Below are 27,833 nucleotides of genomic sequence, written 5' to 3'. Positions count from 1 at the left end.
AGATCAAGACCCCTTGTGTGATTTAGAACAAGCATCAGATTTCCCCTCTCAAACACAAGCCCTGTTCTCTTATCCACAACACTCATTTTCGGATGATCAGTGCTATTCATTCCACCACTTAGACTGGAATCTAATTAGAGCAGAATATCAATATTAAAACACATATCTGCCTCCCTTTAAACCCCCCTCTCTCTCTTTGTTTCTCCACTCTTCCCTACAGCTGGTGAGAGTATGCTTCGTGGCTGCCCCTCCCCCAACATTTGAACAAGCCAATAAGAGAGCACATCAGCAAAATAACCACCCACCCCCCCATACACCCAACCCCTCCTTTACCACCCCATCCATCCCCAGCCCCATCCCCCAGAGCCGTCTTTCACTCTCTCTACACCCCATCCCCCCTTCTTTTCTACCCCTAACCCACTTACTCATCTTGCCTCACACACCCCCAAACACCCACGAGACTCTCCCACCCTATCTCTTTCCCCCCACAACCACTAGCATCTCTTCACCCTTCCTCCATCCATCCATTCTCTCTCTCTCTGCATCCTAGCTCTTCCCACTCACCCCCTTTCCCAGTCACCCCTCCTTCTCACTGCCTCTGCTTTATTACAGCCCCCCCCCCCCCCCCCCCCCCCCCCCCCCCCCCCCCCCACTGCACAATTTTTCTTATCCCGATATCCACTCATCTACCCCCCCATCCCCCCCTCTCTCTTCTGTGGCCTTATCTTATGAATATCGGTAGCATACTGGGTGAAAAATTGATCCTCCCAGCCTGTCTGTGGACGCAGGCTGCCACAGCATATTAGCCCATGTGTGTGAGTGCGTGGAAGCTTGCTGCTTGCGGGAGAGAGAGAGGGATGAGAGGAGGGAGGGATGGGATATTTGCATATCATCAAAGTAGGGAAAGGGAGTGTAATGAGGAGTGTGTGTGTGTGTATTGGGAGTGGTTGTGGGTTGAATGTGTGTGAAATGAGAGAACAACACCAAGGGAATATAAGGGTTTGAGAGGTGACATGAACTGGGTTGGGCTTTGTGCGTGCGTGTAGCCTACGCACGCACGGGCACACACACACACACACACACACACACACACACACACACACACACACACACACACACACACACACACACACACACACACACACACACACACACACTGGTCTCCCCACACCATCGCTATCTTCACATGCATTTAACATGTTTAACCACATACAAAGAAATGACATAGCATAATTATGTGTGTGATGGACCTGTTTAGCCTCTCTCTAATAGACCATGGTACATTTTAGAATACAATGTTGGTATGTCCTGTCCTGTGTTCATGATCATTTTGTGTCTCTGGTTTATGTATGAAAGCCATGCAGAATGTCACACCATTTACAAGGCCTGGCTTTGCACCTCAACTCTTAAGTCAAAGGCTATGATGTAAAGGCACAAAAGTGTCATTTTCATATCTATGCTAGCTGAGTGTGGGGTTTTGTAAGAAGAGATACAGCCACAAAATGTGCACATCTGTGCTGTTTTGTCAGGAGAAGAAAAAATATCAATTTCTCATACATTGTCCCAGGCATATAGGCTAAATAGACTTAGCCCACTTTACATTCTTGTCATTTTAATTTCCTAGCCTTTTCTCTGAGCCCTCCCTCAATCACACACCGCAAATCGGAGTTAAAGTTTTCAGACGTGTAATGTATTTATTTTCAAAACAAACTTGAGAGTCCAAAGGAAACAGCTGCATTTGGAAGGCCTATGAAATAAATAATTTAAAGGCCCTCCTGCTCCTGCCTCTCTCTCTCTCTGCCATCCATAGCGTTCGATATTCCCAGGCAACACTAATCGAATTCCGAATCATGGGCATATCCACTCCACCAGAATACACTCTTAAATCGTGGAATACACGAGGGGCAGGCGTTTTAAAAGTTGCTATTCAACGTCTAGCAATAACGCATTCTCCTTGGTATGTGTGTGTGAGCGGCGTCTGGTGTGTCACTGAGTGTGTGGAGGAGATCCAAGCAGTAAACACTTTACTGCGATCTGGCTTCGATGCGTCGCGCCTGGCTGAAATCCGACTGGAGCGTTGACGGTCTGTCACATTTCACGCTGACACCGAGCGAACACGGGGCGCGTACACGCGCGCGCAAGCAAGCACATACACACACGGCTCAAAATATTTATCGACGGATCCGAGTCAGGAGTTCAGTGTTTAGAGACGAGAGAGAGAGAGAGCGAAGGGAAGTTGTGACGGTAAGTTGTGAATGGTTTTTAATTCAACTAGTTTGAATGGACACTGAGTCATTTATCTGATCAGCGTTCTTTTCTTTGTAATTTGAGGGTTGATCACTTTTTATCTGTGGTTATTCTTGCGTGTTTGTCTGTTTTTTTGTCACTCTTTTTGCGACGGAGAAAGAAACCCTAACCGACGAACAATCGACCCCCCCTCGCCGTGGATTTATACGTGCTTTACACATGGACAGGACCGCATATTTTTGTTCCTCATTAACCGAGTCGTTTAAAGGGAATCGAGGCGTGGGTGGACGTGTGTGTGTGTTGGTGGGGGGAGGTTGGTTGGAGAGGAGGAGGGGTTCATAAATAAACGACACTAATACGCAGGACTGATCGAAACAAGTTTAAAAAGCTGATAAAGTGCCCGAAGTTCCGTTAAACTGAACGTGGGGAACATGATCGCTGCTGTTGAGTAGCAGCCCGCCGCGGGGTCTCTTTAGATCGCCGTGGAGCCGGAGAGTTGATCTACTGGATCCTGTTTACCATCGTATGCTATGCGCTAGCGTTAGCTTAACGCTGCTACCGAGAGAGAGAGAGAGAGAGAGAGAGCCGTGGCTTCTGGATGCTTGTGGATTTATTTTTGAACGGCTTTAAACAGAACACGAGCTTCATGTTGGAGAAACGTGTTGTTATTTATTTATCCAACGGGCCGGTGTTTTTTCTCGAGCTCACACCCACGATTGTGTGTGTATTGTGTGTAAAAGTACCGAGGTGAGTGATTTCTTCCATATTCAGCGTTAGTCAGTCAGTGGCTCCTCGGTTTCGGGAACTGGGTTGTGTGCTGCTGGTGAATACCAAAACGCTCGCCCCAAAACACAGTCTCCCCGGGGGAAATCCGGCGATCTCGGAACGGTCGCCACCTGGTATTCCTAAACGTAACCTCAGGAAACTATGCCTAAACAAACCTAAGCTTATTCCTAAACGTAACCTCAGTAACACTATGCCTAAACCTAGCCCTGAAACATATATACAAGTGTCATGTGAACCATGGCTATGCCTAAACCATAACCTTATTCCTAAATGTAACCTCAGTAAACTATGCCTAAACCTAACCTTATTCCTAAACGTAACCTCAGTAACACTATGCTTATTACCTAACCTTATTCCTAAACGTAACCTCATTAACACTATGCTTAGACTGTTTTCTATATACATACATGTTTTTGGAGATTTTACGTTGTGTATTTGTTTTGTTGTCTGTTGTTGTTTTCCTTCGTGAGTGTTGTCTGTTTGTTTTTTGTTTTGTTTTGATGTTGTTTATATCTTACTCACACTGTTTGGAGATACTCTGTTTATTTGTGCCTAAACCTAACCTTATTCCTAAACGTAACCTCAGTAACAATATGCTTATTACCTTACCTAACCTTATACCTAAACGTAACCTCAGTAACACTATGCTTAAACCTAACCTTATTCGTAAACGTAACCTCAGTAAAACTATGCCTAACCCTAAACTTATTTTTAACCTTATCCATAGTAAAACAAATGAAAGAATACAAGAACCGCGGGGGGACCGAGCGGTCCGCGAAAAAAAAAATGGGAGCGCGCGTGTTTTGGGGCGAGTCATCCGGTTACTGGTGGTGGTGGGCTGCTGCTGCTAGCTCGTCAAAGTTCTGGGAAGTACCCCGACGTTACGTTGATTTACATATCCAAATAAATAAACAAAGACGTGACTTTAAAAGTTAAACGTCGTTCCGTTCCGTTTCGCGACTGTAGTTGCTTAAAAAAAAATCCTCAGTCGTTAGACACATAAACGTGTCTGCTGGGTTAATAAAATATATTCATGTTTTAGTCTTAAACTCAAGTTTTGTGTGTTTTTTTAACAGGGTCTAAAGAAGTTTTATCTTTTCTTTCTGTGAAGAGGAAACAAGAGGAAAAAAAGGGGGGCAGAAAAGAAAGAGAGAGAGAGGAAATCCCCCGAAAGGAAATGCCAATCGCAGCCGCTGGACAACCAAGGACTCAGGAGGCCAGAATCTACCCCCGGCTGCCCGCCACGACCCCCGAGCCGGTGCCTAAAGGGGCTGATCTGTTCGACGAGGCGGGGGTGGCCGGCGCGCCGGAGCGGACAGAATACGGGGGCGCGGAGGGGGGCGGCAGAGGACTCGGGGGCTTTGGTTACAGCCAGAGCGGTGCTAGGGGCTTTGTACAGCCCGGCTCTACCACCAGCGGCACCCCGCCGCATTCCCCTCCCACCACGACCCCCTCGTTCCTCTTCCACCCCCTCCACCCCCATCATCATCACCAACCCCACCACCACCACCACCAAATGGCCATGGAGCCCCCGAGGACTCGTTCGCGATCCCGATCTGGGTATTACCAGCAGTACGGTAGTGGGAATGTTATGGCCGGTAGTGGAGTAATGGGATCAAACCATCACCACCACCAGCAGCAGCAGCATCAGCAGCAGCACGGCACTGTGTGCGCACCACTTGGAGCTCACAGTAACTACCCGGAGAACCAGCACAGTAGAGCCCCCGGATCTAACGGCTCCTCCGGGGTCCAGAGGCTTTCGGCGGCCCCCGGGGCACACCACCACCACCACATCTCGGCGGCAGGTAAATGTCACATTGAGCACTGAGCAGTAACACTGGTTTTGTGTGTGTGTGTGTGTGTGTCTCTGTTTCCATTGACCCAGGAACATAGGGGCCGTGCATTTCGTCAGACTTGCCTTTTCTGCTGCTAAACGCAGACCCAGCATAGAGGAGTAGTCAAGCTGTTTTAATGTGCTGTGCAAGGCGAGGCGACGTCTGATGGGGAGGGGGGTATCAGGGTTGGCATGGCAATGGTGTGTGTGTCAGAGAGAGAGAGCGAGAGACAGAGTGTGTGTGTGTGTGTGTGTGTGTGTGTGTGTGTGTGTGTGTGTGTGTGTGTGTGTGTGTGTGTGTGTGTGTGTGTGTGAGTGTGTGAGTGTGTGAGAGAGAGATTAGTTATATACCAATTAGACAGGGTGTTTTATGTGCTTGCCACAGAACTGCAGCTTGGATGTACAGCACCATTAATACATAAGAGTAGGTAAATGAACAACAGCAGTGTGTGATGTGGTTAGGGCTAGCTTTCTAAGCTTGCTGAACTGCTGCAAATAGTTAGCCCATAGGGACTGTCTTGAATAAGGGACCCTGTGACGTGTCTTTTTATAGTTAGTCAAATGTTGACTGGCATTGCAGTCTGCAAAATGTGTGTCTACAAGGTTTGGTTTACATAATGTGTCTGAATCAAGCACGGTCAGTTTTATTATCATCCTTAAAGTACACAAAAAAACTGTTACGGGCGAATACATCACGTAAGTTAGGTACCTGACGCAGAGGTTCCTCTTAACTGTCATTGCTACAGTTAGGGGTTTGATTCCCACACTGGTACAACCCATAGTCACACATTGCATTGCATTAATGGTACTATAGATAAAAGCATCTACCAAATGCCATATATCATGTGAAAGAGGGTAGGCAATGGCGTTTTTTGTGTGCTCAGTAGAAACACATTCTGATTCAAAGAGAGGGACAACCATCCCCAATATTACTACGATAGAAGAAATCTAAGATCTAGATCTGAATGATGTGCATTGTGAGAGCTCTTTAACATTGTGTGACTAGTACAGTGCAGTGAGCCAACGACCGACATAGATAGACCACAGTTAAGATTACATAGGAAAGCCTTGCATTCACCCGAAGATGAACACACCGCTACAAAGCCTTCTGACTTGTGGAATCAGTCAGCTTGTTTTGAAGACCGGTAGGGTTCAATCTGCTGTCAGTCTCACCCAGCAAAGACAAACATTAAAAAATACATCTATAATCAAAGTCTGCGAAGTGTCCCTGACATTTCTCTGCTTTAAAGGAAAGTTGAAATGTACACATGCACAATGTGTGCCAGCCGGGTACACATAAGGGTCAAGGTGTACCCGGTACATATCGGCCAACTAATAGGGTCGTCTCTTTTTAAAATCTGATTTGCCATCCCCTTTGCATTATCCAGAAATGTCAACTTTTAGCTCTGATTCCTGATGACTCATTTAGCATATTGTACTACTTCTTCTATTGTACCATCAAAACGACAGAGATGGGGAAAAGGCTCTGAAGCAGCTTTGGGCATGGTACACATAGTAACAGTAGTTACAGTAACTGTTTAGTGTTTATTAATATTCACTTTCAGTAGCAGCGAGTTACATGTTCTACTAATGCTACACAATACACATGGATTAAGCTGATGTGTACTGTATGTAAAAACTCAAACATTGCAACAATTCACAAAACATAACAGACATACTGTGTGTAGTAGGTCTGAGTTTGGTCCCCTTTATTAGGCAGGCACTAGATTTATTGGCTTTTGGATGAGTGTTGTTAATGCTCAAACTATTAAGTCATTCTATTATATTTTAGGGTGGATTTTCACTTTAAGGGAATGTGGTCTCCTCAGGATAGGGCTTAGTCTGGGTTTAGTGATAACTGTAGGCCGGGGCTATATCTTGCTTTCAATTGAGCAACTAATATGTAATGAAATGCAGTATTGCATAAAGAGGTGTGTGTGTGTGTGTGTGTGTGTGTGTTTTTGAGAGAGTGTGTGTGTGTGTTTGAGAGTAAGATCTATAGTGAGCAGCCATGAATGGAGACTGAGACTGGAAATACCTGTCTGGTGGAGTGAGTGTCAAAGAAAGCCATTCCCAGCTAAACTTGCGCACACACAGACACACACACACACACACACACACACACAAAGGCTCTTTCTGGACTCCCAGCCTGCAGGTTGCCAGGCAGTGCTTGTGTCATACGTCTAGCTGTGTATAAGCTTGCAGGCCACTGGGAAACCAAGCTGTGTGTGACCAGAGGCCTGGAAAAGGCAGCGAGGAGTGATGGCTTTAGAGAAGAGAGAACAGTTGCCAAGATTCAAAAGTTAGATGCAAAAAGCTAGGAGAAAATTCTCTCCCCCCCATATCATGACTTTCCAGAGTTACGCGGTACCGACAAGGAAGTTGAACTGTTTTTATTGGTCCAGTGTGACGTCGTACTCTGCCACAGTAGCTTGGCTATGACATGTATAAGAGCACAAATTGATGTCCAGAATGGCTGTATTGTATTTCCATCCAAATGGATTTCGATCCAGAGGGGGGAGAGGTACTGGCGAGGGAAAAAAAACACACACACACACACACACACACACACACACACACACACACACACACACACACACACACACACACACACACACACACACACACACACACACACACACACACACACACTCTCTGTGTACCAGATTTGGTCAAAGACTGGCAAACTCGCCACAGGAAAGAACAGTGATACTGCAGGGGGAGCGATATACAGTGTGTGCATGTTTGTACTGTGTGTGTGTAGACGGTAATAAGATAAGAATGTCGGACTGCAGTGAGAGTACAGAATCGTGAAACTATTGTAGCCCAAGCTTTTTGGTAGCACTAAAGACAAGACCACGCCTCGCTCGGTTCATTGGAGTGCGTGTTGTCATCACAGCCATACATGTACACTCATAGGCCTAATGATGGTTGAATATCCCCTGACAAGAACCAAGCAGCTGGCTAGTTAGGCTTCACCCTGCACTACACACTGTTATGAATAAAGGCAGCCCCCTTCCCTCTTGCAAAAGTGGGCCATGCTTGTCTTGAAAGAGGGAGAGAGAGAAGGAGATGCCGGGTGTATTCTTCCCACGCCAGTCACCTGCATCCTGCGTTGGCCATGAAAGCTAATGATGTCTTGCTTTCTGCCACTAAACCCCCCCCCCCCCCCATCTTCCTTGTTTCCTCTCCCCTGCAGTGTAGTATCTCCTATCGCAGTGTTTCGGGGGCCAAAATGCCCCTGAAAGTTCTGAAATTGAGATTGCGTTTACGAAACTGGGCCGTGATGGTACATGAGCAAGGATTTAAATTAATTGTCTGTTAAATGTGAACAGTTTTCCCCCCATAAAGCCAAATTGTCTCCCACAAAAATATGCAGTAAAATGTAATCCCCAGTGTTTTTTTGTCCATTTGTATCTCGGAGAGTAGTGGTGGGAAGAAACGTTAATTTCAGTGAACAAACGATTTTGTTCATGTTCACGGCAATGATCCGTTCAAATGATTTGTTCGCGTTCACCCGTTCAGTAGCGCTATTGTCTAATGAAAAACAACTCAACCGCACCGCTGTCTGTCTGTCGCGGGAACAGCCCGCCCTCCCGTCCTGTGTACGGGGGGAGGGGACGGGGGTCATGAACGAAAGCGTGAACGTAACAGTTTCAGGAAGTGAACTAGTTCGTTCCTGTTCACGGCAATGAATCAGCCTATTGAACGAATCGATCACGAACGTCACGAACGACGCATCACTATCGGAGAGTGTACACATGAAACCAAAATACACTTTTTGAGTTGGACAACACTGGGGATTTTAATGTGTATGTTGTTGTTGCAGACTGACCTCTTTACTTGCAGTTTTGGGACCCCCCCACACTTTTATGGCCCCTTCTCTCGAGGTTTCCCCTCTGTCCATCTCCTCCCTTGCTTTTGTGTGATGGCGGCTTTGTTTTATTGGATTGCTCAGGACGGCGTAAGGATGGATGCTCCCACCCACTCCTACACAGTAAAATCTTAAATCAATTTAAACTCAAGAGTGTGTGCAAATGTAAGGGTGCATTTGGTTGCAAATGAATGAACACTGAGGATTTCACTGTGTATCCTCTCCATTATCAGAGGGGGAAATGTGCTCTTAATTTCTTCCCCCCTCTTGCCTTTGTCCCATCACCCCGGCAACCACCTCGCATTTGTAGAGAAAGCTTTTTCCAAAATTTACTCCACAATTTACTTTGGAACTCGACTTTACAAATGAAGTAAATACAATTACAAATGACTACTGCGGTCAGCAGGAGAAGACAACCTAAATGGGGAAGAGAGAGCGAGTCACCTCATAATTGCCCAAAAAACTCCCCAATGTAAGGATGCGATTTGCCCTCATGTAAACTGAGACCTTGAGACGGAGGGGAAGGCGAGGGCAAAGCCAGGAGAGCGCTTTTGGAAAAGTGTGGACTGGAGGGAGGTCATGCCAGTGAGAGAGTTAGTGAGTGTGCAAAAACGGAAACGACAGGGAGGAAGGGGGGCTTAGAGAGGGAGAGGGAGGGAGGGGAGGCATATTTCCGTGAACATTTGGGGTTAGTCGGGCCAGGAAGAGGACGTGGGGGCTGGTGGGAGATGGAGTGAGCAAAAGATAGAGGTGAGAGAGAGGGTACAAACAGACATGTCCGTTCGCGACGGAACGAACGGCCGGAAGTCCCATCCACTCCCATGTTATAAAAAAAACGGAAACGAAACGCGTCCGTCTTTCCGTTTTTTTTTTTAACATGGGAGTGGATGGGACTTCCGGCCGTTCGTTCCGTCGCGAACGGACATGTCTGTTTGTACCCAGAGAGAAGGGAGAATGATTAGATGGTGGTGGTGGCGGGGGGTGGTTAGATGGTGGTGGTGGTGGGGGGCTTTAAGCAAGACAAGGAAATTAGTGAGGGAGTGTCATGGAATAAGACTGATGGTGGGAGGGGATGGTCTACTCTACGTGAAGCAGGAGCATAGGGAGAGGGCTGATGCACACACACACACACACACACACACACACACACACACACACACACACACACACACACACACACACACACACACACACACACACACACACACACACACACACACACACACACACACACACACACACACACACACACACACACACACACACACACACACACCGTGCGGAAAGAAATGGAGGAATTAGAGACTAGAGGCCATAAATTTGAGTGTAGGGAAAGTGAGGTTTTTGATGCTGGGCTGAGGGAGGGCGAGGTTGGCTGCTCCCCTCCGGCTGTTTGGCGCACTTCCCTCTGCTTTCCCTATTGATGAGTTGGTTCTCACCACAGCCAGTGGAACAGACCACACTGATCTCACCCTCCCTTACTTTTTTTCCTTTTTTTTTTGAATCCCAGAGTTCTATTCTGTCAACTCAACAGTTTGTGTGTCCAGCATCTGCTTGTCTTGTTACAACACAGCCTCCTCTTCACTCCTTCCTCTTTTCCTTCTCAGTTGTTGTCCTCTGGTAGTTTATGTTGTAACCGTTATGCAAAGTGAATTTGTGTGTGTGTGTGTGTGTGTGTGTGTGTGTGTGTGTGTGTGTGTGTGTGTGTGTGTGTGTGTGTGTGTGTGTGTGTGTGTGTGTGTGTGTGTGTGTGTGTGTGTGTGTGTGTGTGTGTGTGTGTGCATGCACATCCCCTCTACTTTTAGAACCCCACTGCGTGGTTGTGTTGTGTGTTGGATGAAGTAGTAAATAAGTATATTGTGGTTCCAAACAATGTTGTGGACACGACACCCGTTGATACAAAGCAATGTGTTTGTTTTGATGGTAACTGGCCTTTATTCAATATAGCCCCGTGGACATTGAAGAGAGACAGACACCAGTTGGTTAATAATTCTCAGGTCAGAATGGTTTTGCATTTCAAACAGGATTTGGGATGTGATCCACAGGCCCAGCAGATGTAATGATACAGTGGTATTATCACCTGATAATCACAGGCCTTTCATTAGAACCATATGGTGTTGGAGTTTCTTTTCAAAAAGAGAGCTGGCATCTTAATAAAGGGACTGAGTTTGTGTGTGTCTTGGGGGGGCAGTTTGACAAAGTAGAGCATGCCTGCGCTTTTTCAGCAGTACACTGCTTAACAATCGTACACATACTGTACACACTGTGTGTGTGTGTGTGTGTGTGTGTGTGTGTGTGTGTGTGTGTGTGTGTGTGTGTGTGTGTGTGTGTGTGTGTGTGTGTGTGTGTGTGTGTGTGTGTGTGTGTGTGTGTGTGTGTGTGTGTGTGTGTGTGTGTGTGTGTGTGTGTGTGTGTGTGAGTGAGAGAGAACTCGCCAGTACAATCACAGTGTTATGCTGTTGCTCACTGGGCAGCTACACTGCAGCAATGGATACATACATTAACATAGAGCTGTGAGGTAATGCCTATGGATAATACCTTTTCTCAACTGAGTATTATTGAATTGGCAAGAATGTTTACTTTACGAAATCAAGCCTTAGAGCTCTTCATAGATTCAGTGAATTAGCCGAGGGCGAGGCACTCATACAATTGGCACCACAACATGGCAGACTGACCCATGTATTTGCCTGTCTGCCTCCAATGATTAGAATGACTTCACTGTATGAAGTAAGGATAGATTATAGTGATCAAACCGTGCAGCATAGGCCTCTGTGAGCCAGGTTGATGGGATATTTTGTATGAACAATAACTGGCTTTCCCATGTCACAGTGATTCTGTTCTTTCACCCACTGATATTGACACACTGTAACATACACGGACATGCACTTTATGACAAGCTAGTCCAATACGCGCACGCACACACTCTCGCGCACACACACACTCTCACTTTTGCCTTTCACTGATGGAGCAGAAGAAGGAGTGAAGGACTATGAAGTGTGAAGGTCTGCATGTGCGTGCGTGTGCGTGCTGTGCAGCATTTGAGTGTGTGCAACATACACACACAACCAGTGCACAATTCTGGAGGTGTGTGTGGGGGGCTTGTTTACTTGCTGCCTGGGTGGGCTGGGAGCTGGATCAGTGCTGACGCACGCACGCACGCACGCACGCACGCACACACAGTGGCGTCACACGACCAACTTGCTTGTATAACTGCACGGAGAGATGATGGTCAAAAGGGAGAACAGAAAGGCAGGATAGCAGAAGAGTCAGAGTGGAGCAAGCAGTAGTATCTCTTTGGTCATTTAGAATAGGACGTGTGTGGCTCTCTGATAATGAAAGATGCAGAGGTGATTTTCTAATCTACATGTTACATCTGTTGCTCAAGGGGGGCTGGGTGAGAGTGAGAGAGGTAGGTTGGTGAAGGCATAGTGTGACACGGAGAAGAAAGAATAACTGCAAAAGGAGAACCATGGTGGAGATAAAGAGGAGAGGAGTGGAGGGGGGGTGGGGTCCGATATGAGCACATACAGTATGAACCCATACACATACTCTACCAGTGAAGTTTCCATCAACCACTTAAGCCCTATATACTTAAGCTTACAACGAATAGTGAAAATAAAATGGTGAAATACAGATGTAACATGTATATTTTTCATTAAATGTTTTAATTAATAAATAAAATAATTATGCCTACTTATTTTTATAATATAATTACATAATAGGGATACCAGGCTGAAAGTTGCAAAGTATAGTATTAGATAACATGCTTCTTTGAAGCTTCTCGTATGCCAGCATGTTGGCTGACTGCGTTCTGCATTAGGGGTGTGAAATGTGCTCGAACATGTGTTCAGGGGTGTAGGGGGCTGACGTGATGACTGCATGTGTGTATGTTTCTGCATGTGTGTATGTTTCGCAGATAAACATATGTTGGGCTACATTCTTGCTCTCTGCTGTCTGTCGTTCATGTAAAATAGGCATTTTTGGCACAATTGATACAAGTTCGATGGGTGAAGTTATGTTTCTGTCTGTTTTTGCTGTTTGCCGTCGTTGTTGTACCTATGATGGCGTTAAGCTAGATTGTCAATTCCCATCTGTTTGTCTTTCTATCTCTCTATCCATGTCTGTTTGTCAATGGAATTATCTGTCAATCCCTTATCTCCTCTGGATTAATGTTTTGAGGCAGAGGGGAAAAAGAGATACATGCAGAGAGAAAGTGATAGAGGCAGAACAAGAGAGACATTGGAAGAGAGAGATATGCAGACAGCGAGAGATGTAGGTGGAGAGATGCAGTCAGAGGGAGAGATACAGGTGGAGACAAAAAGAGATAGAAGCAGAGGCTAGCGTAGTTGAGAGAGAGAGATGGTAGGAGGGAGAGAGAGAATCGCGCATACAGAGAGAGCAAGATATAGGCAGATGGAGAGAGAGAGATACAGGCAGAGGAGGGAGAGAGAGATGCAGGCAGAGGGAGAGATAGCTAGAGAGAGAGAGGATTTGATAAAGTGAGGTGGTTGGTGGTGGGCAGGGGAGATGGTTTGATAAGAGTAAGCAAGACGATGTGGATGGAGACAGAGACACGCACGCACACACACACACACACATAGGAAGAGAGGGACAGGCCAGCAGATAGGGAGAGGGAGGGGTGTTGATGAAGTGATGGAGAGTGTGAGAAAGGGGCGGGGAGGGAGGGAGAGAGAGAGGGAGGGTGGAGGAGGTGTGAGTACGTGGAGAGAGGGATGAGAGAGAGAGAGGGAGTGAAAGAGGAGGGGAGAGGTGGAGGAAATGGATAGAAATAGCTGATGCACTCTCAGGCTTACAGGAAATCAATAGCAGTCAAGAGGGGAAGCCGCAACCCCCACCCTGCTCTCTCCCTCTCCCACTCTCTCCCTCTCTCCTTCTCTCTCTCTGTGTTCTCTAGATCTCTCACTCCTCTTCCCTGTTCTCCCTTATCACATCTCATTCCTCCATCCTTCATTCTCCCCCCTCATTCTCTCTCAGCTCTCTCACCCTTTTCACAGTCGTTCATATCTCTCTCCTCCTTCCCCTTCTCTACTTCCTTCTTTTTGCCCCCCCCCACCTCCAAATTACCCCCTCCCATTCTCTCCCCTCGTCTTTTCTCTCTTGCACAATCTGTTCTTCCAGTTATCATCACTAGTCTCTCCTTTTTTTTAATCATTAAAATTAATTTTCTTAAGTCATCTTCTTTATGTCTCCTTTTTACTTAAAGGCCCCTCCCCCACCTCTATGCCTGTGTCTCACATGTTCCTCTGCTCTGTACCTCCCACTTCTTTCTCTGGAATATAATGAACCCAAACGAACCCATAAGGTTTGGGTACATATTTACAGTTAAATTAACCACTTCAAACCTTGCATCCCAATTTTGGCCATGTCTTAGTAGGTGAACATTTGCCAAAAATAGCCGATCTACAAGCTCACAACGCGTCGCAACAACGCACCGTGTTGTGAGCTTGTATAGCTCAGCTATTTTTGACAAAGAGATTTGGTGTAGAGGGGAAAAAAGCTGGAAGAATGCATCCCTGAGAGACATCCCTGAAGTATACAGGATTTAAGTGGTTAAAACTGAACATTTTGCGGCGTGTTTGTGTTACCAATACTGATCGTTTCATCCCATCATCCTGCGTACCCCTCGAGAATTCTCTGCTCCGTGAGCTCTCTGTGCTTAGCTACTGGTCCCAGTGTGTTCAATCTGGTCACTCACTCCTGCCTATTAGCTCTTGCACACACACACACACACACACACACACACACACACACACACACACACACACACACACACACACACACACACACACACACACACACACACACCTCTGAAGCATCGTGTGTATGTACTGTCTCTTGAGCGGTCCTAGCAAGGCCTACCTCTTGTCTGTCTACCACAGTGGTTCTCAAAGTGGGGTGAGGGGGTTCATCATCCATTGAGTGAGGGGGTTCTAAATCGACCCTTACAAGTCTGTAACTCTGACAGTGTACAAATGTATCATTTGTATACTGTCAGAGGTGAGGGGGGTTCTTGAAATGTAAAGGTTTGAGAACCACTGATCTACCACATAAACCGTACCGTCCCTTTTCCGGGGCCGAAAATAATGGGTGTGAGCTCGTAGATCGGCCATTTTTGACGAAGAGCTTTGGCTTGGAAGGAAAAGAAGAAGCAAACCCAGTATAGAGCCCTGAGGGATCACCGGCCAATGCAGTATATAGGGTTTAAGTGGTTAACACTGTATGGCACTAGGGCTTAGCGCTGGCAGAACAGCGAGCAGCGTGGCTCTGTATGCAGTCCTTCTTGCCTTATTCTGCGGCTGAACCAAATTCCACACGGGCTAAACATCCTTAAACCTGTCCTGTGGCTTGTCCTGTGTTGCCGCCTATAGAGTGAGTGACTCGCCGTGAATGACTCGTCTCTGACTCGAGTCGCCACATAGTCTTCTTGACAATGAGGCGAGCGAGGTCTCATTCAAGGAAGGGGCTTTTATTTATTTATGTATTTTTGGGGCCCATTGTGAGTGACGGCGCATGAGTGTTGCACTGGGAAGCACTATATTCTGTAGCTGAGCTTCTTGAATGCCTCAGCGATGTACCTTTCAAATCAAATTTGGGAACATAGCCTGTTTTTTTTAATACCCATCCCACCACGTTAATAGTATAAGCCTTACTTGCCAAAACATTTTACAATACCTGTATTTTTGCATACTCTAGGGATTGGGGATGCGAGAGGGAGAATGGTTTCAGTACTGAGAGATTCAGTTCAATCTTTCCCCCCTTCTGTCTCTCTCTCTCTCTCTCTCACTCTCTCTAAACACAGACATGCACACACTCTTTGTTGTCAATCACAGATCCTCTTCAAAGGGAGGAACTGTGAGCAGGAAAGAAAAGAAAAAATCAAAACAAACCGCCGACAGGAGAAAATGCTATTAAAAAGGCTGTTTGCATCTTTCTTTACTGTCCATGTATAGTGATGGTAGGTGTAACTGTCCGGAGTGCCCTTGGGGAGTGCACACTGTGGAAGCCAAGGGTAGATAGACCACGGCCACCATCTGTGGCGGGGACGTCCCCAGCAAACGGTGCTACTTCCCGACAAACAAAAGGAAAAACAAAAACCAAGCCAAATGGAATTGATGATAAGAAGATGAAAGGATAGGGACGAAAAACAAAAAGAGTAAAAGTCTTAGTGGTGATGCAAGCAGCGGTATCATCAGAAAGCTCCTCTAATCCAGGATTACTGTGTTTACTCTGTGTGTGTGTGTGTGTGTGTGTGTGTGTGTGTGTGTGTGTGTGTGTGTGTGTGTGTGTGTGTGTGTGTGTGTGTGTGTGTGTGTGTTCGTGTGTTCGTTTGTGTGTCTGTCTACTCAAGCCTCTGATTTTAGAGACGAGACTATACCATATGTATTTCACTCTGTCTCCTATAGTGTTGTTTTCTCTATCTCACACTCGTTCACACGCACCTTTTACCATCTGTCACAAACATTCTTAATGTGGTTTTACATTGTTGTTTTTAAATTGAGTTGGATAACAACAATAACAAAGGGATTAAATGTATGTGGATCAAGGCAACATACAGTGGCCAAAATATTAGTCCTAGCCAGCCTGAAGAGAAGATTGAGTTTATTTTCCCTGTTAAGAGCCAGAGAGATTGGATTTACTCGGATTGGATTTAAGTCGGTGAATAGGTTTGAAAACAATAGGATAGGCCAATCAAATTCAGACATAGATAGGGTTGGGATCCTTTTGGATTTACCAATTCCGGTTCCTTAACAATTCCCTCTCAACGGTCTGATTCCTTTATGGATTAAAATATTTTGATCAACAATGTCATTCACATAGCAGTCCTGTTCTGAAGAGGCGCTTCTCTTAACTGGGCTGAAATGAAGATAGGAACTTTCAGAACACCACTAGTCAGGCACTTGCTTCTAAATTTAATTAAAAGATTTACTTTTGGCATTTTATACTTTATTGCTATATTTAGTAGTAGATAGACGGGAAACCAAGGCCAGAAAGAGGAGAGACATGCAAGACAAGATGGGAGTTGGATTCAAATTCAGGTCTTTCATGCTCTCAAGGAGCATATGGTCTGTGCACTTAATGGCTCTCCAATTTAATTTAATGAATGGTAAGCTAGTCTACAAGTCGACTTGTCAGATAACCAACAGTCATTTTTAGTTTGTGATTGTTAAAGTGTATTTGGCTTAGAATGTTGAAATTGGGGGTGTTTTGGGAGTAGCCAGCCGCTGTGGTTGGTGGATAAGATAGGTGGTATCCTTCTGTGAGTCCCGTCCATTGTACCAACCAAGTTACGGTTCACAGGTGGTCGGGTTACATTCCAACCACCAGGTTTAAACTGTGAATAGAAGTAGTAGTAGTCATGTAATCTCGGTGTGTGAGTGATCCTCTGTTCTGTTCTTCTCTGTATAGGAGCCATTGGAGGGGCCTACCACTGTCACCCTGACCTCGCATATGGAGATGAGAGCGACAAGGTAAGAGAGAGGCAACACACACGGTTTGTTGGTCCACCCAACACTTTTTGGTCCCAGAGCAGGCTGGATTGCCATGGAATTTGCTCCGCACCTTCACACTGCCCGGAGGATGAATCCTGCTGATTTCAGTGACCCCATGCCCTTTCAGTGCCACCCTCAAGGGCACTAGAGGAAACCGGCTGAGCACATTAATGCTCACCAAAGGATGAACTGTTGCCATTTGAATGACCCCACGACCTTTCCTCTAGTGGCACATTTAGGCCAAATGTCAACTTTTTCTTTCTTTTTTTTCTTTTATATTCAGCCCCAGTAACAAGAGCTTGAGGCTCGTAAGAAATGCAGTAGTCAAATTCCATTACTCAAACCTCCATCCTCGCATCCTCCGAACTCCGGAAAACGAGGAGGAGAGGCGAGGGCGGAGGAATCGATTGGGTTCCCTTTAAGGAATTGAAACGCGCCACGCTAAGTTAGCGTCATTTTGAAGCGACGGCAATTAGTTACCACTCTGAAGCCTGGAGGGTTGTCATGTGGAGGAGGAGATATTATACATGATGTATTCTGATAAAGACACTTCAGCAAAGGAGGACATGAACACTTCACTTCATGTACCCTCGCCAGATCTCACTTCAAGTAGCTTGGGGAGCTTCCTCGTTCTCGGCTCCTCCAAAAGCAAATTAACATTTGGGAATGTGACCGATTTCTGGCTTATGCTGGAGGATGGAGTGCATAGGAGGCGAGGAGGCAGACATTAAGGTATTGGAACTTGACAAATTCTACCCCATTCAAACCACTTCAGTCTGGTTAGGTGTAATGAGCAGCACAGCCTCTAGTGGGTGCTGCTAGCAGGTCTTTAAGACTGTGTTTATTTTGTATTAAAAGCACGTGCACACTCCACAGAATAGAGCTTTGAATTCAGGGTTAACTTCACATACATCTATAGAATGTATGGAATCATAGTGACTGACCAGGGTCACGACCTCACTCAGATATTAGAGGAAAGTCTCCATCAGCTGAGTGAATGGATGATCATGCACACCAATCCCCCCCTGTAAACGTGCGCATTACACACACGCGCCTAGCCGTACTGTTTCCTAGTAGTGTGTATGACATACACAGAATGTGATTTTCATGTTTCCACACTGAAGTCATAGCTGTTTAAACAGAAGAGGAGCTGTGTTTCAGCATGAAAATATGTCATGGAGGAGGGTTCTGTGATCCTCACAAAGTCCTGTAAACCAGTTAATAGAGATTCCCAACTCCCAATATAAAATTATAACCCTGTTTTTCTTCTTTTTGTCCTACTTATTACTATTTTTTAGCCCCGCTAGTTGTGGGGCTCTACGGATGGCTAGGCCTAGGTTGGTCAGTCTGTCTCTCTAACACTTTAGTTCCAAACAAGATATCTCGAAAACAAACAGCGTGCGCTGCCCCAGGCACCCAGAGCTAGGGGCGAGCAAACTGACACAAGGCACAGATGGGAGGGGAAAGAGGCGCACCACCTACGAACACACACACTGCCGCATGACAGCAGAGCTAACAACACCACAGAGCTCAACGCCCTGATGCTAGACAGGAGGTTGTAGAGGGCAGCGAATTCAGGAATCCCGAGTCGGTGTTGGCTAGTCCGCACTCTCGCGTTGCATTCGAACCATTTTGATCTGGTTGGTAGTTGGGCAAATAGACGATATGCTGATATTTAGCCTTTCTTTTTTTTTTTGAACAAAGGCGATATTTAGCCTTTCTAATCCAATGGGATTCTTTTTTTAACACTGAACAAACCTCATCCACTATTTTAATTGGGAAACACGGTATTATTCAAGTGCTGTTGATTAGTGTTGTTTTAACAATCCTTACCCATTGTGTGCACATCCTATACCAACACACACAGTAAAATGTAGCCAAATGGACCCGTAAATGGACCCCTTAGGTTACATTTGTGTACTCTCTTGAGTTACAATACATACATTAACCCTGGGGGTCTTACTGTGTACAGTAGCGTGAAGGTAAAAGTATATCACCCAAGTCCTATACTCCCATAATCAATAGACATTGTCACAGGAGCATACCCGTGGAAAAAGAACCGCCTCTATTATGAGGAGGGGACCGAAAGAAAGAAAAACAGAGGGAGGAAGGAGGTGGAAAAGGAGGAGGCAGGATACTGGTGTGAGTGTGTGTGTGGGGGTGTGTAATGGGGGGGGGGGGGGTTGCAGAAGCCTTGGAGGGAGAGAGGAAAGGAAAGCAGTGAGGGAGGGGGTATTGCTAATGATTTCACCTCCAGCTGTGGGCCTGGTTGGTGAGAGAGGGAGAGAGGAAGAAGGAAGGGAGGGGAAAGAGGAGGAGGAGGGGGGCGGAAGGGAGGAACGGTAGTGGAGGAAATGAAGTGGGCTTTGAAATCTAGTTGACAGAATGTTTTTTTTTTTTCAAAGAGAGACAAGCATGACTGCTAATATTAATGAAACCGTAAAGGCAAATAGCCATTGTGCCAGCATGGAGCAACGCACACAGTAAAATCCATAGTGTTCGTTTAAGGCAGGCAGCGTACAAATAGAACCAAATGGACCCATCAATGTCCATTTGGTCCTATGTGTGCACGATCTTACAGTCACAAATGGATAAATTAACACTGTTTAACGTTCATTAGCGTTTGAGAGAATGACTGCCAGTTTTAGGCTTATTTCTCAGTGTGCACGTGTGAGTGTGTGTTAGTTAGATTGCTCTCTCTGGGCTCGGCCCTGTCTTTATTTTGGTTTTCTGTGCCTCAGTGTTGACGGGGAAACCAGAACAGCTGCTCTCCACACTTCCTGTGTGTGTGTGTGTGTGTGTGTGTGTGTGTGTGTGTGTGTTTGCGAGGGGTTGTGTGTTCCAAGTGTGGACAGAGTGAAATAGAATGTTTGAGGGTGTGTCTATTCCCAATGCTTCAAGGGTGTGTGTCCAGTCTGTACTGTGTGCGTGACTGCGTGTGTGTGTGTGTGTGTGTGTGTGTGTCCAGTTTGTACTGTGTGTGTGCGTGTGTGTCCAGTTTGTACTGTGTGTGTGTACAGTTTGCACTATGTGTGCGTGTGACGTGTCCAGTTTGTACTGTGTGTGCGTGTGTGTCCAGTTTGTACTGCGTGTGTCCAGCTTGTACCGTGCGTATGTGTGTGTGTGCACGCACACGGAATCTGCGCATGCGTGCACGTGTGTGCTTCATGTGTGCCGGATGTGGACTCAGTCAAAATGGATTGGAGGGTGTGTGTGGTCCCTGCACGGTGAACATTGCAGAATGTAATAGCAGCCATGGAGCTGTGCAGAATGTGTTTCTGCAGGGAGCTAGCAGTTCTTTTCCCTCGCGTGTGTGTGTGTACATGCATATGGGAGGACTGATGATGAAACTGAGTCAGTGTTTTCTCTCTGTTCTTTCTGGTTGTAGTGCAGACATGTTTAAACAAGGTGTTTGTGTGTGTGTGTTGTTCTCAATGTGCATTCTCTCTCTCAACAAGAGACCGTATGCAGAGTGCTTTTTGCTAGAGGTCGGACACACACACACACACACACACACACACACACACACACACACACACACACACACACACACACACACACACACACACACACACACACACACACACACACACACACACACACACACACAATCTTTGTCTCACACTGCCCCTTTCCTCTAACACAGGCAGACAGGCCCATCAAACTTTCATACTAATGGGCAATACCCTGCATGTGCTCGACAGACTGCCCCTGTGTGTGTGTGTGTGTGTGTGTGTGTGTGTTTCCTTTCAGTGAACTCTTGCCATGCACCCTCAGATTTAAGGGCAGGACAGACAGACAAGACGGAGGGAGAGAGTGAGGGAGGGAGGGGAAAAGTGGAGGACTGTACAGGGGGGTGCAGCATATCTGATGGAAAGAGAGGGGGGGGGGATGGGAGGAGATGACAGTGGGGGTTGGGGGTGCAGCGTAGGCTGGAAGGGGCTGGCTTAGATATGAAAATGGGCACAGTCCGTGTCCCTTGGGGTTTGGGCACCGAGCTAGACTGAAGAGAGGGTGGGGTGGGTGCGCAGGGAGGGGGTGTTGAGAGGAACAGCGGGGGGAGGGGGTGGGTGACTGGTGCCACTATCCCATGTAGAAATGTGTGTTGAGCTTATTGTCGCTGTTGGATGGAAACTACGTCGATTGTGTGTCGCATCATGACGCGTTGTGAGCTATTTTTGTTACTTTTGTGCCACACTCTTGTACCATGAAGTATACGGTATTAATTTTTGAAAAAATGTGATACAAGGTTTTAGCCTGACAGCGACATTATGTTTTTTGTGTAATATTGTTTTCTGGTGTTTTTTCTTCATCAATTAACCAGTTTCAACTTTCATTCTGGCGTTCCTATTTTGACCATTTGGATAAGAAATTCAAAAAAAAATCATAATAATAAAAAAAACAGAACTACGACTACGAGCTCACACTATGTCATGATGCGTTTTGAGCTTGTAGATCAGAGTATGAAAATAGCTGATGGACTGACATATTCCCTTGAAAAAATTGCTTGTGCGCAGTAGGTATAAAAAGGGCACTTTGTCCTATGAATGCAGTCCAGTAGGGCACTGGTCGACTCCTGTGTGCACATGCATGCTTGCAGCCAATGCCTGCTTGTGAAAAAAATTACTCCGATCTCTGCTTCTGGGTTGGGGGGGGGGGGGTCCCTGGAACAACATATTTTGAGATGGGGTTCCGCGGCCAAATACATAATTTTGGGGGTCCTTCACATGGAAAATTTGGAGCACCACTGATATAGCAACATACCGTTAGGATTTAGAAAACATTTTTAGATATGTATTTGGCCGCAGACCCCCATCTCAAAATGTTTTGTTCCAGGGACCCCCCAGAAGCAAAGATTTGAGTTAGAAATGTTGGCTTTAAAAATATATATATTCAAAGATTTGCACAAATGTCATAGCTCATATGAGCTTGTATATCTGCTATTTTTGAATAGCCAAAGAAAACTAAAATGACCCGGATTGAATGGGTTAAAACAACTGACACCAACTTGGGGCTCCAGCTCAACTGCTCTGAGAAGCCACAGAAAACCCTATAGCTCAAATAGTTTGGCTTTAGTCTCTTCCTCCCCGTCCAAACTGGCACGGGCAAATGGTTGCAGCACTTTCTCAGGGACAAGAGGTTATAAAGCAATAAAGCAAACCCCCCTAGTCATCAAACACGAGCGTTATCAAAGAAAACAGTATAACCGTTACTTATATGGCAGCTGATATGCCTTCAAAATAGGGAAATTGAGCAAGATAGAGGGAGAAGGTTGGATATTTAGACTTTTAGTATGGCATAACAAAGGCTTGGACAGTAGGAGCCAAATGACTGACACACACACACACACACACACACACACACACACACACACACACACACACACACACACACACACACACACACACACACACACACACACACACACACACACACACACACACACACACACACACACACACACACAGTCTGTCCATCTGTCTCTCCCCTCTCCTTTTGATCTGACCTGTTCTTTCCTATCATATAGCTCCTTCTCCTCCAGTCAGAGTGAGGTCATTGTTATCATTGGGGTTTCTCATAAGCTGGCCCAAGCTCGGGTCAAATCCTGTGCCAATCCATGACTGCAGTGTATGGTTTCAGACTTGTACGTATGTGTGTGAGAGAAGGAGGGAGGGGGCGGGGGGGAGTCTCAGAGTGAGATTTGGATACAGTGTGTGAGCGTGGCATTCTGAAGACGTTTAGTTCATCCTTGGCAGAGAGGAGCAGAATGTTTTGTGTAGACATCACATTGTTCTTTACGGCCTGTACAACTTGCACGGTGGCAGCTGACCGCGTGTGAACGAGCATGTGCGCCTGTTTGTGGGCGTTTCTATGAGTGTGTTTAGTGTGTGTGTGTGTGTGTGTGAGTGCGCGCAGCTCTCTTAATACATCCATGGTGTGCGCAGTCTGATCTCCAGCTGTTTCCTGTTAACTATCATGCTGCTCTCAAGGCTGCTGAGCAGTTGTGCCACTTTGTGTGTGTGCGTGCGCGTGTGCGTCTGTTAAAAGTCACAGCCGCTGAGTCATTTTTATCACACTGTTAAAACGTGCCTCTCCCACGATGAGAGAAAGACAGACAGACAGACAGAGAGAGAGCCACCAAGAAGGTGTTTATGTGTGAGCACACAGTAAAATCCTCAGTGTTAATGTAGGCTACCTCTGACGGTCCATTTGGTTACGTTCTGTACACTGTCAGGAGTTCCACGAACACTGAGCATTGACTGTGTGTAGAAACATTGTGTAACGTGTTTAGTGTTTCTATAGGGAGCTGTATGTTCCTCGGAACAGAACTAAAGGTTTCAGTGAGGGGGAGTCACTAAGATGACAGAAGTGTACGTCAGCCTGTGTGTGTGTGTGGGAGTGTAAGAGAGAGAGAGAGAGCGCTTGGTGATATGACTTATATCACGATTATTTCAAACTTTTGCCCCGATTACGATTAATTAAAAAAAATAAGAAACATTGTTTGTGTGTACGCCACTGTTGTACAAAGAAGCATAATACATGGTTAAGTGGTTAATGGATTTAGTGGATTATAAAAAAATATATACGTTTTTGTCTTGATTCATTGTTATATAAGGGGAATTTATTTTCTCGATTAATACCCTACATGAGCTAGATTAAGTCTGTTATTGGTTCTAGGGGTAGATGTCGGTTTCGATATGTTTTTGATTAATTGCCCAGCCCTATGAGAGAGAGAGAGAGAGAGTGTGTGTGTGAGTGTGAGTGTGCAGTCATGGCTCGCAAAGCACAGCCTGGTCTCAGAGTCAGCATTTGCCGGTAAGCAGTGACTCACAAGATGAGTGTATTGGATACCGAAGCAGAGTGTATGACTCGTCCATCAGGACCGATTAGTTTAACCTGTGTGACTATGGAGTTGAGCGTGTGTAACTGATCAGTTTTTACTGCAACTCTTTCAGAAAGTATTGTCATGCTATTCCCCTGAGTGAGTGAGGGGGATTCTATGTATGACTCGCACATGGGCCTGTGTGTGCACGTCCCATATTTGGATTTCCTCGCTCAGAGCGGAAGTGACTGTGAACCCCCCCCAGGCCTCTGAGCCCTGGTGGCGTAACACTCACAACGCATGTACAAAACCCTTTTCACTGGCTGGCTGCTCCCACATGAACACACGCACACACACGCGCACACACACACACCCCAGTCATGTAAAGTAACTAAGTACATATAGTACAATTCTGAGGTATTTTTACTTTACTGGACTATTCTACTCCACTACATCTCAGAGGCAAATATTGTACTTTTACTCCACTACAATTAATTTGAAAACTTTAGTTACTAATTACTTTGCAGATATAAATGATTACATTATAAAACATACATTAACCTCTTCAGCCCTATTTTACAGCTAGGCTATTTTCAAACATTTTAGTACTTTTAGTTTTAGTACTTTAAATATATTTTGATACCAATACTTTTGTACTTTTACTCTAGTCAATTTTGAATTGCGGACTTTTACTTGTAACAGAGTACTTCTACATGATTGCAGTAAACATTTGAGTACTTTTTCCAACACACACACACACACACACACACACACACACACACACACACACACACACACACACACACACACACACACACACACACACACACACACACACACACACTCGGGGCAGGGGAAATGCCATGACTCACAAAGGAGTGTAGTGTGTGTGTGTGCGATTGTGCAATAGTATTGAATAGTGCCCCAGAAGGCATGTAACGCATGGTGAATTGATTTATTTGGTACTAGTATGACAGATAGGCGGTCGTTTCAACTCCAGGATCCCAGCCGCCGGAATGGCTTCCCAGAGGATCTGAGGGTAGCTGAGAATGTTGGTATTTTGAAACGCAAACTTAAAATAGGCTACACCTTTTTACTTTTAACCAGGCTGTTTTTAGTCTCTGTTAGGCCTAGATTTGAATCTTTAAAAAAAAAAAGGTTTATTTAGCTTTTTATCTCTATCTTAATCCATGTTCTATCTCTTAGTTCTTAAAGCTACAATCTTTGAGTTGTCCTCTCTGGACTCAGAGATGCACGTATTTGCGACTGATCCCAGGTCTACCTGACAACCAGGGTCTTAGTAGGGAGGACCACCTCCAACCAACTGTGCTTTTTATATTGTTATTACATACACCGGATTGCGGCCTTCAATCTGGCTGCTGCAATCTTTTTATTCAAATGTATGGGATCTGATCTTATTTGTCTTTGTGTCTGACTCAGTGTGGTTTCTAGTTGTGGACATTGTGTCTCTCTGCTATCTCTGGTGTTTCACTGTCCGTGTCTTTGATCTCACTGTTCGTGATTTGTTTATTATGTTTGTTAGATTGTATGAAAAGTACTACATAAATCAATGGTGTTCAACCTGTGGACCTGGGACCCACTGGTGGACCGTGAAGGTATTGCAAGTGGGGCCCCCAAAGAATTGACAAAACTCTTAAGATGATGATGATTATTATCACCATTATTTACTTGTGTGTGTGTGTGTGTGTGTGTGTGTGTGTGTGTGTGTGTGTGTGTGTGTGTGTGTGTGTGTGTGTGTGTGTGTGTGTGTGTGTGTGTGTGTGTGTGTGTGTGTGAGATAAAGAAAGAGAGAGACTGAGTAGTAGGGCTGTCACGATTATGACATTTTACTTATAATTTCGATTAACAATTTAATTGTGTTTCTGTCATGGAACATTATCCCCCCAAAATGTCACAGATTCTTTATTTTAAACCTTGAAAAGTGAGTTTTCATTGTGATACTGCTAAATAGGAACTCTTAGTTCCTTTGATCCAAGTCGGAACTCAATCGATTGATTGATCATAACATGCTCTGACAATGAATGTAAAAGAGTGTACAAAATGGAACCAAATGGACCCGGGGTGGCCTGTGAACGCTTGAGATGTTTCAAGTGGGCCCTGATCCAGAAAAGGTTAAGAAAGAACCACTGATATAAATGGTCCCTAATCACAGTACCCCCCCTCCTCTCCCCACAGAGTGAGGACAGTCCGAGTCCGAAGCGCCAGAGGCTGTCCAGTCAGTCTGTTCTGGAGCAGATCTCCTCCGCTGCACCCCCTCCTTCCACCCCGTCTCCCCCCATCCGGCCCTGGGAGCTGGGAACCCCCAACCGGAGACCACCTCACCCACACACACACTACCACCAGGAGAGGTGCCACACGCCTGCCAGGCACAGACGCAGGTAAGATATGATATGATAGAATAGAGTTGTTGCTGTCGGGTGGAAACCTTGGGGTGGAAAGTCCCAAACTTTCAGGAAATGGGGAAAAAAGAACCTTGTGTTCCAATGGATCCAGTATAGTTATTATTTAGTCACAAGCTCTTGTTAACCCACAGACGCACTTAACCACACTTACATTTTTTTTCGAAAATAGCAGATTGGTTATTTTTGCTATTTTTGCTGCTTTTGTGTGACACTGTAGCACGATGTAAGCAATTTAGTAAGTAATTTACGAAAATAATTAGAGAAAAAATGTATGGAGATGCAAGGTTTCTGCCCGACAGCAACAATATATTAATATGAATGTCCTTAATGGTCAGTGTGGACTTTGGCTCTTATATTCCATGGTTCAGTGTCGCTCTAGTAAACCTGTGTGTTGATCTCCTCCCCTGCAGCCCACCCGCAAGGCGCCAGCGCGGTCGTCTCTCCCGACCCGCCCGCCACCTACCCCATCACCCCCACCCCTCGCCCACCCAAGGCCCCGTCGGACCCCGCCTGTCCCCGTCGGAGCTCCAAGACGAGAACTACCACCACGTCCGCAACCCCCACCCCTCGCCGCACCACCAGACGTTTGCGACCCATGCCCCCAACGTGTACGGACAGGCCCCCTTGACCGCGGGCGGAGGAGGGGCTGTGTCGTCGGAGGAGCCCCGGGCTTTCCACCCCCCCACGCTGTCGCCTCGACTGCTGCACCCGGCCGCCCACCACCCCCATCCCCACCCGCACCACCATCACCCCCATCACCACCACCACCACCAGCAGCAGCAACATGCAGTACAACAGCAGCAAGGCGCCATGGTCATGGACCTGCACGAACAGGTGTGTATGTCGGCGTTTGTTACCAGCCAGTGTTGATTTCGTCGACTAAAACTATGACGAAAAATGTTCGTCGACTACCTTTTTTCACTGACGAAAACTAAATAAAAACTAAGCTGCGGTGACTCAAACTAAGACTAAATATATTGACGAGAGAGAGAGATCCAGTAGAACTAAGACAAGTCATTTTATGTTTGGTTGCGCTTGGGTGTTGCGCTCTGAAAATAGCCGATCTACAAGCTCACAACGCGACGCGTTGTGAGCTTGTAGATCGGCTATTTTCAGTCACTATTTTCAGCAACCAAGTGTAAAATCAGGCATTACGACGCCATAAAGGCACCGCCAAAATATATTTTAGTTGACTAAATCAACTGTAGATTTAGGTGACTAAAATCTAATGATATTTAGTCAACTAAAACTAGACTAAAACATTTCATATGACTAAAACTAAATTGAATTTTATTCAAAAGACTATGACTAAAACAAAATAAAAATTGTGCTGTCA

At 45.8% G+C, this 27,833-nt stretch overlaps 1 protein-coding gene across 2 annotated transcripts in view; it reads left to right on the top strand.

Moving 5' to 3' along the window:
• The first annotated feature begins 2,109 nt into the window (after positions 1–2,109).
• rnf38 (ring finger protein 38) overlaps positions 2,110–27,833 on the top strand; it is a 37,551-nt gene continuing 11,827 nt past the window's right edge. The window contains exons 1-5 of one of the 2 annotated variants that reach the window (XM_084073516.1): positions 2,110–2,244; positions 4,110–4,838; positions 17,169–17,230; positions 26,271–26,473; positions 26,908–27,331. In XM_084073516.1, the coding sequence (XP_083929642.1) occupies positions 4,211–4,838; positions 17,169–17,230; positions 26,271–26,473; positions 26,908–27,331 (1,317 nt within the window). In that variant the 5' untranslated portion in view covers positions 2,110–2,244; positions 4,110–4,210. Of the gene's footprint in view, positions 2,245–2,780; positions 2,995–4,109; positions 4,839–17,168; positions 17,231–26,270; positions 26,474–26,907; positions 27,332–27,833 lie in introns of those variants that run through there. The other variant, XM_084073517.1, reaches the window with a different exon arrangement.

This window comes from Gymnoscopelus microlampas (assembly GCF_963454915.1).
Source record: "Gymnoscopelus microlampas genome assembly, chromosome: 2".
Taxonomy (NCBI): Eukaryota; Metazoa; Chordata; class Actinopteri; order Myctophiformes; family Myctophidae; genus Gymnoscopelus; species Gymnoscopelus microlampas.
The sequence above is the reverse complement of the archived record's forward strand: the minus strand, read 5'-3'. Positions and strand labels throughout refer to the sequence as shown.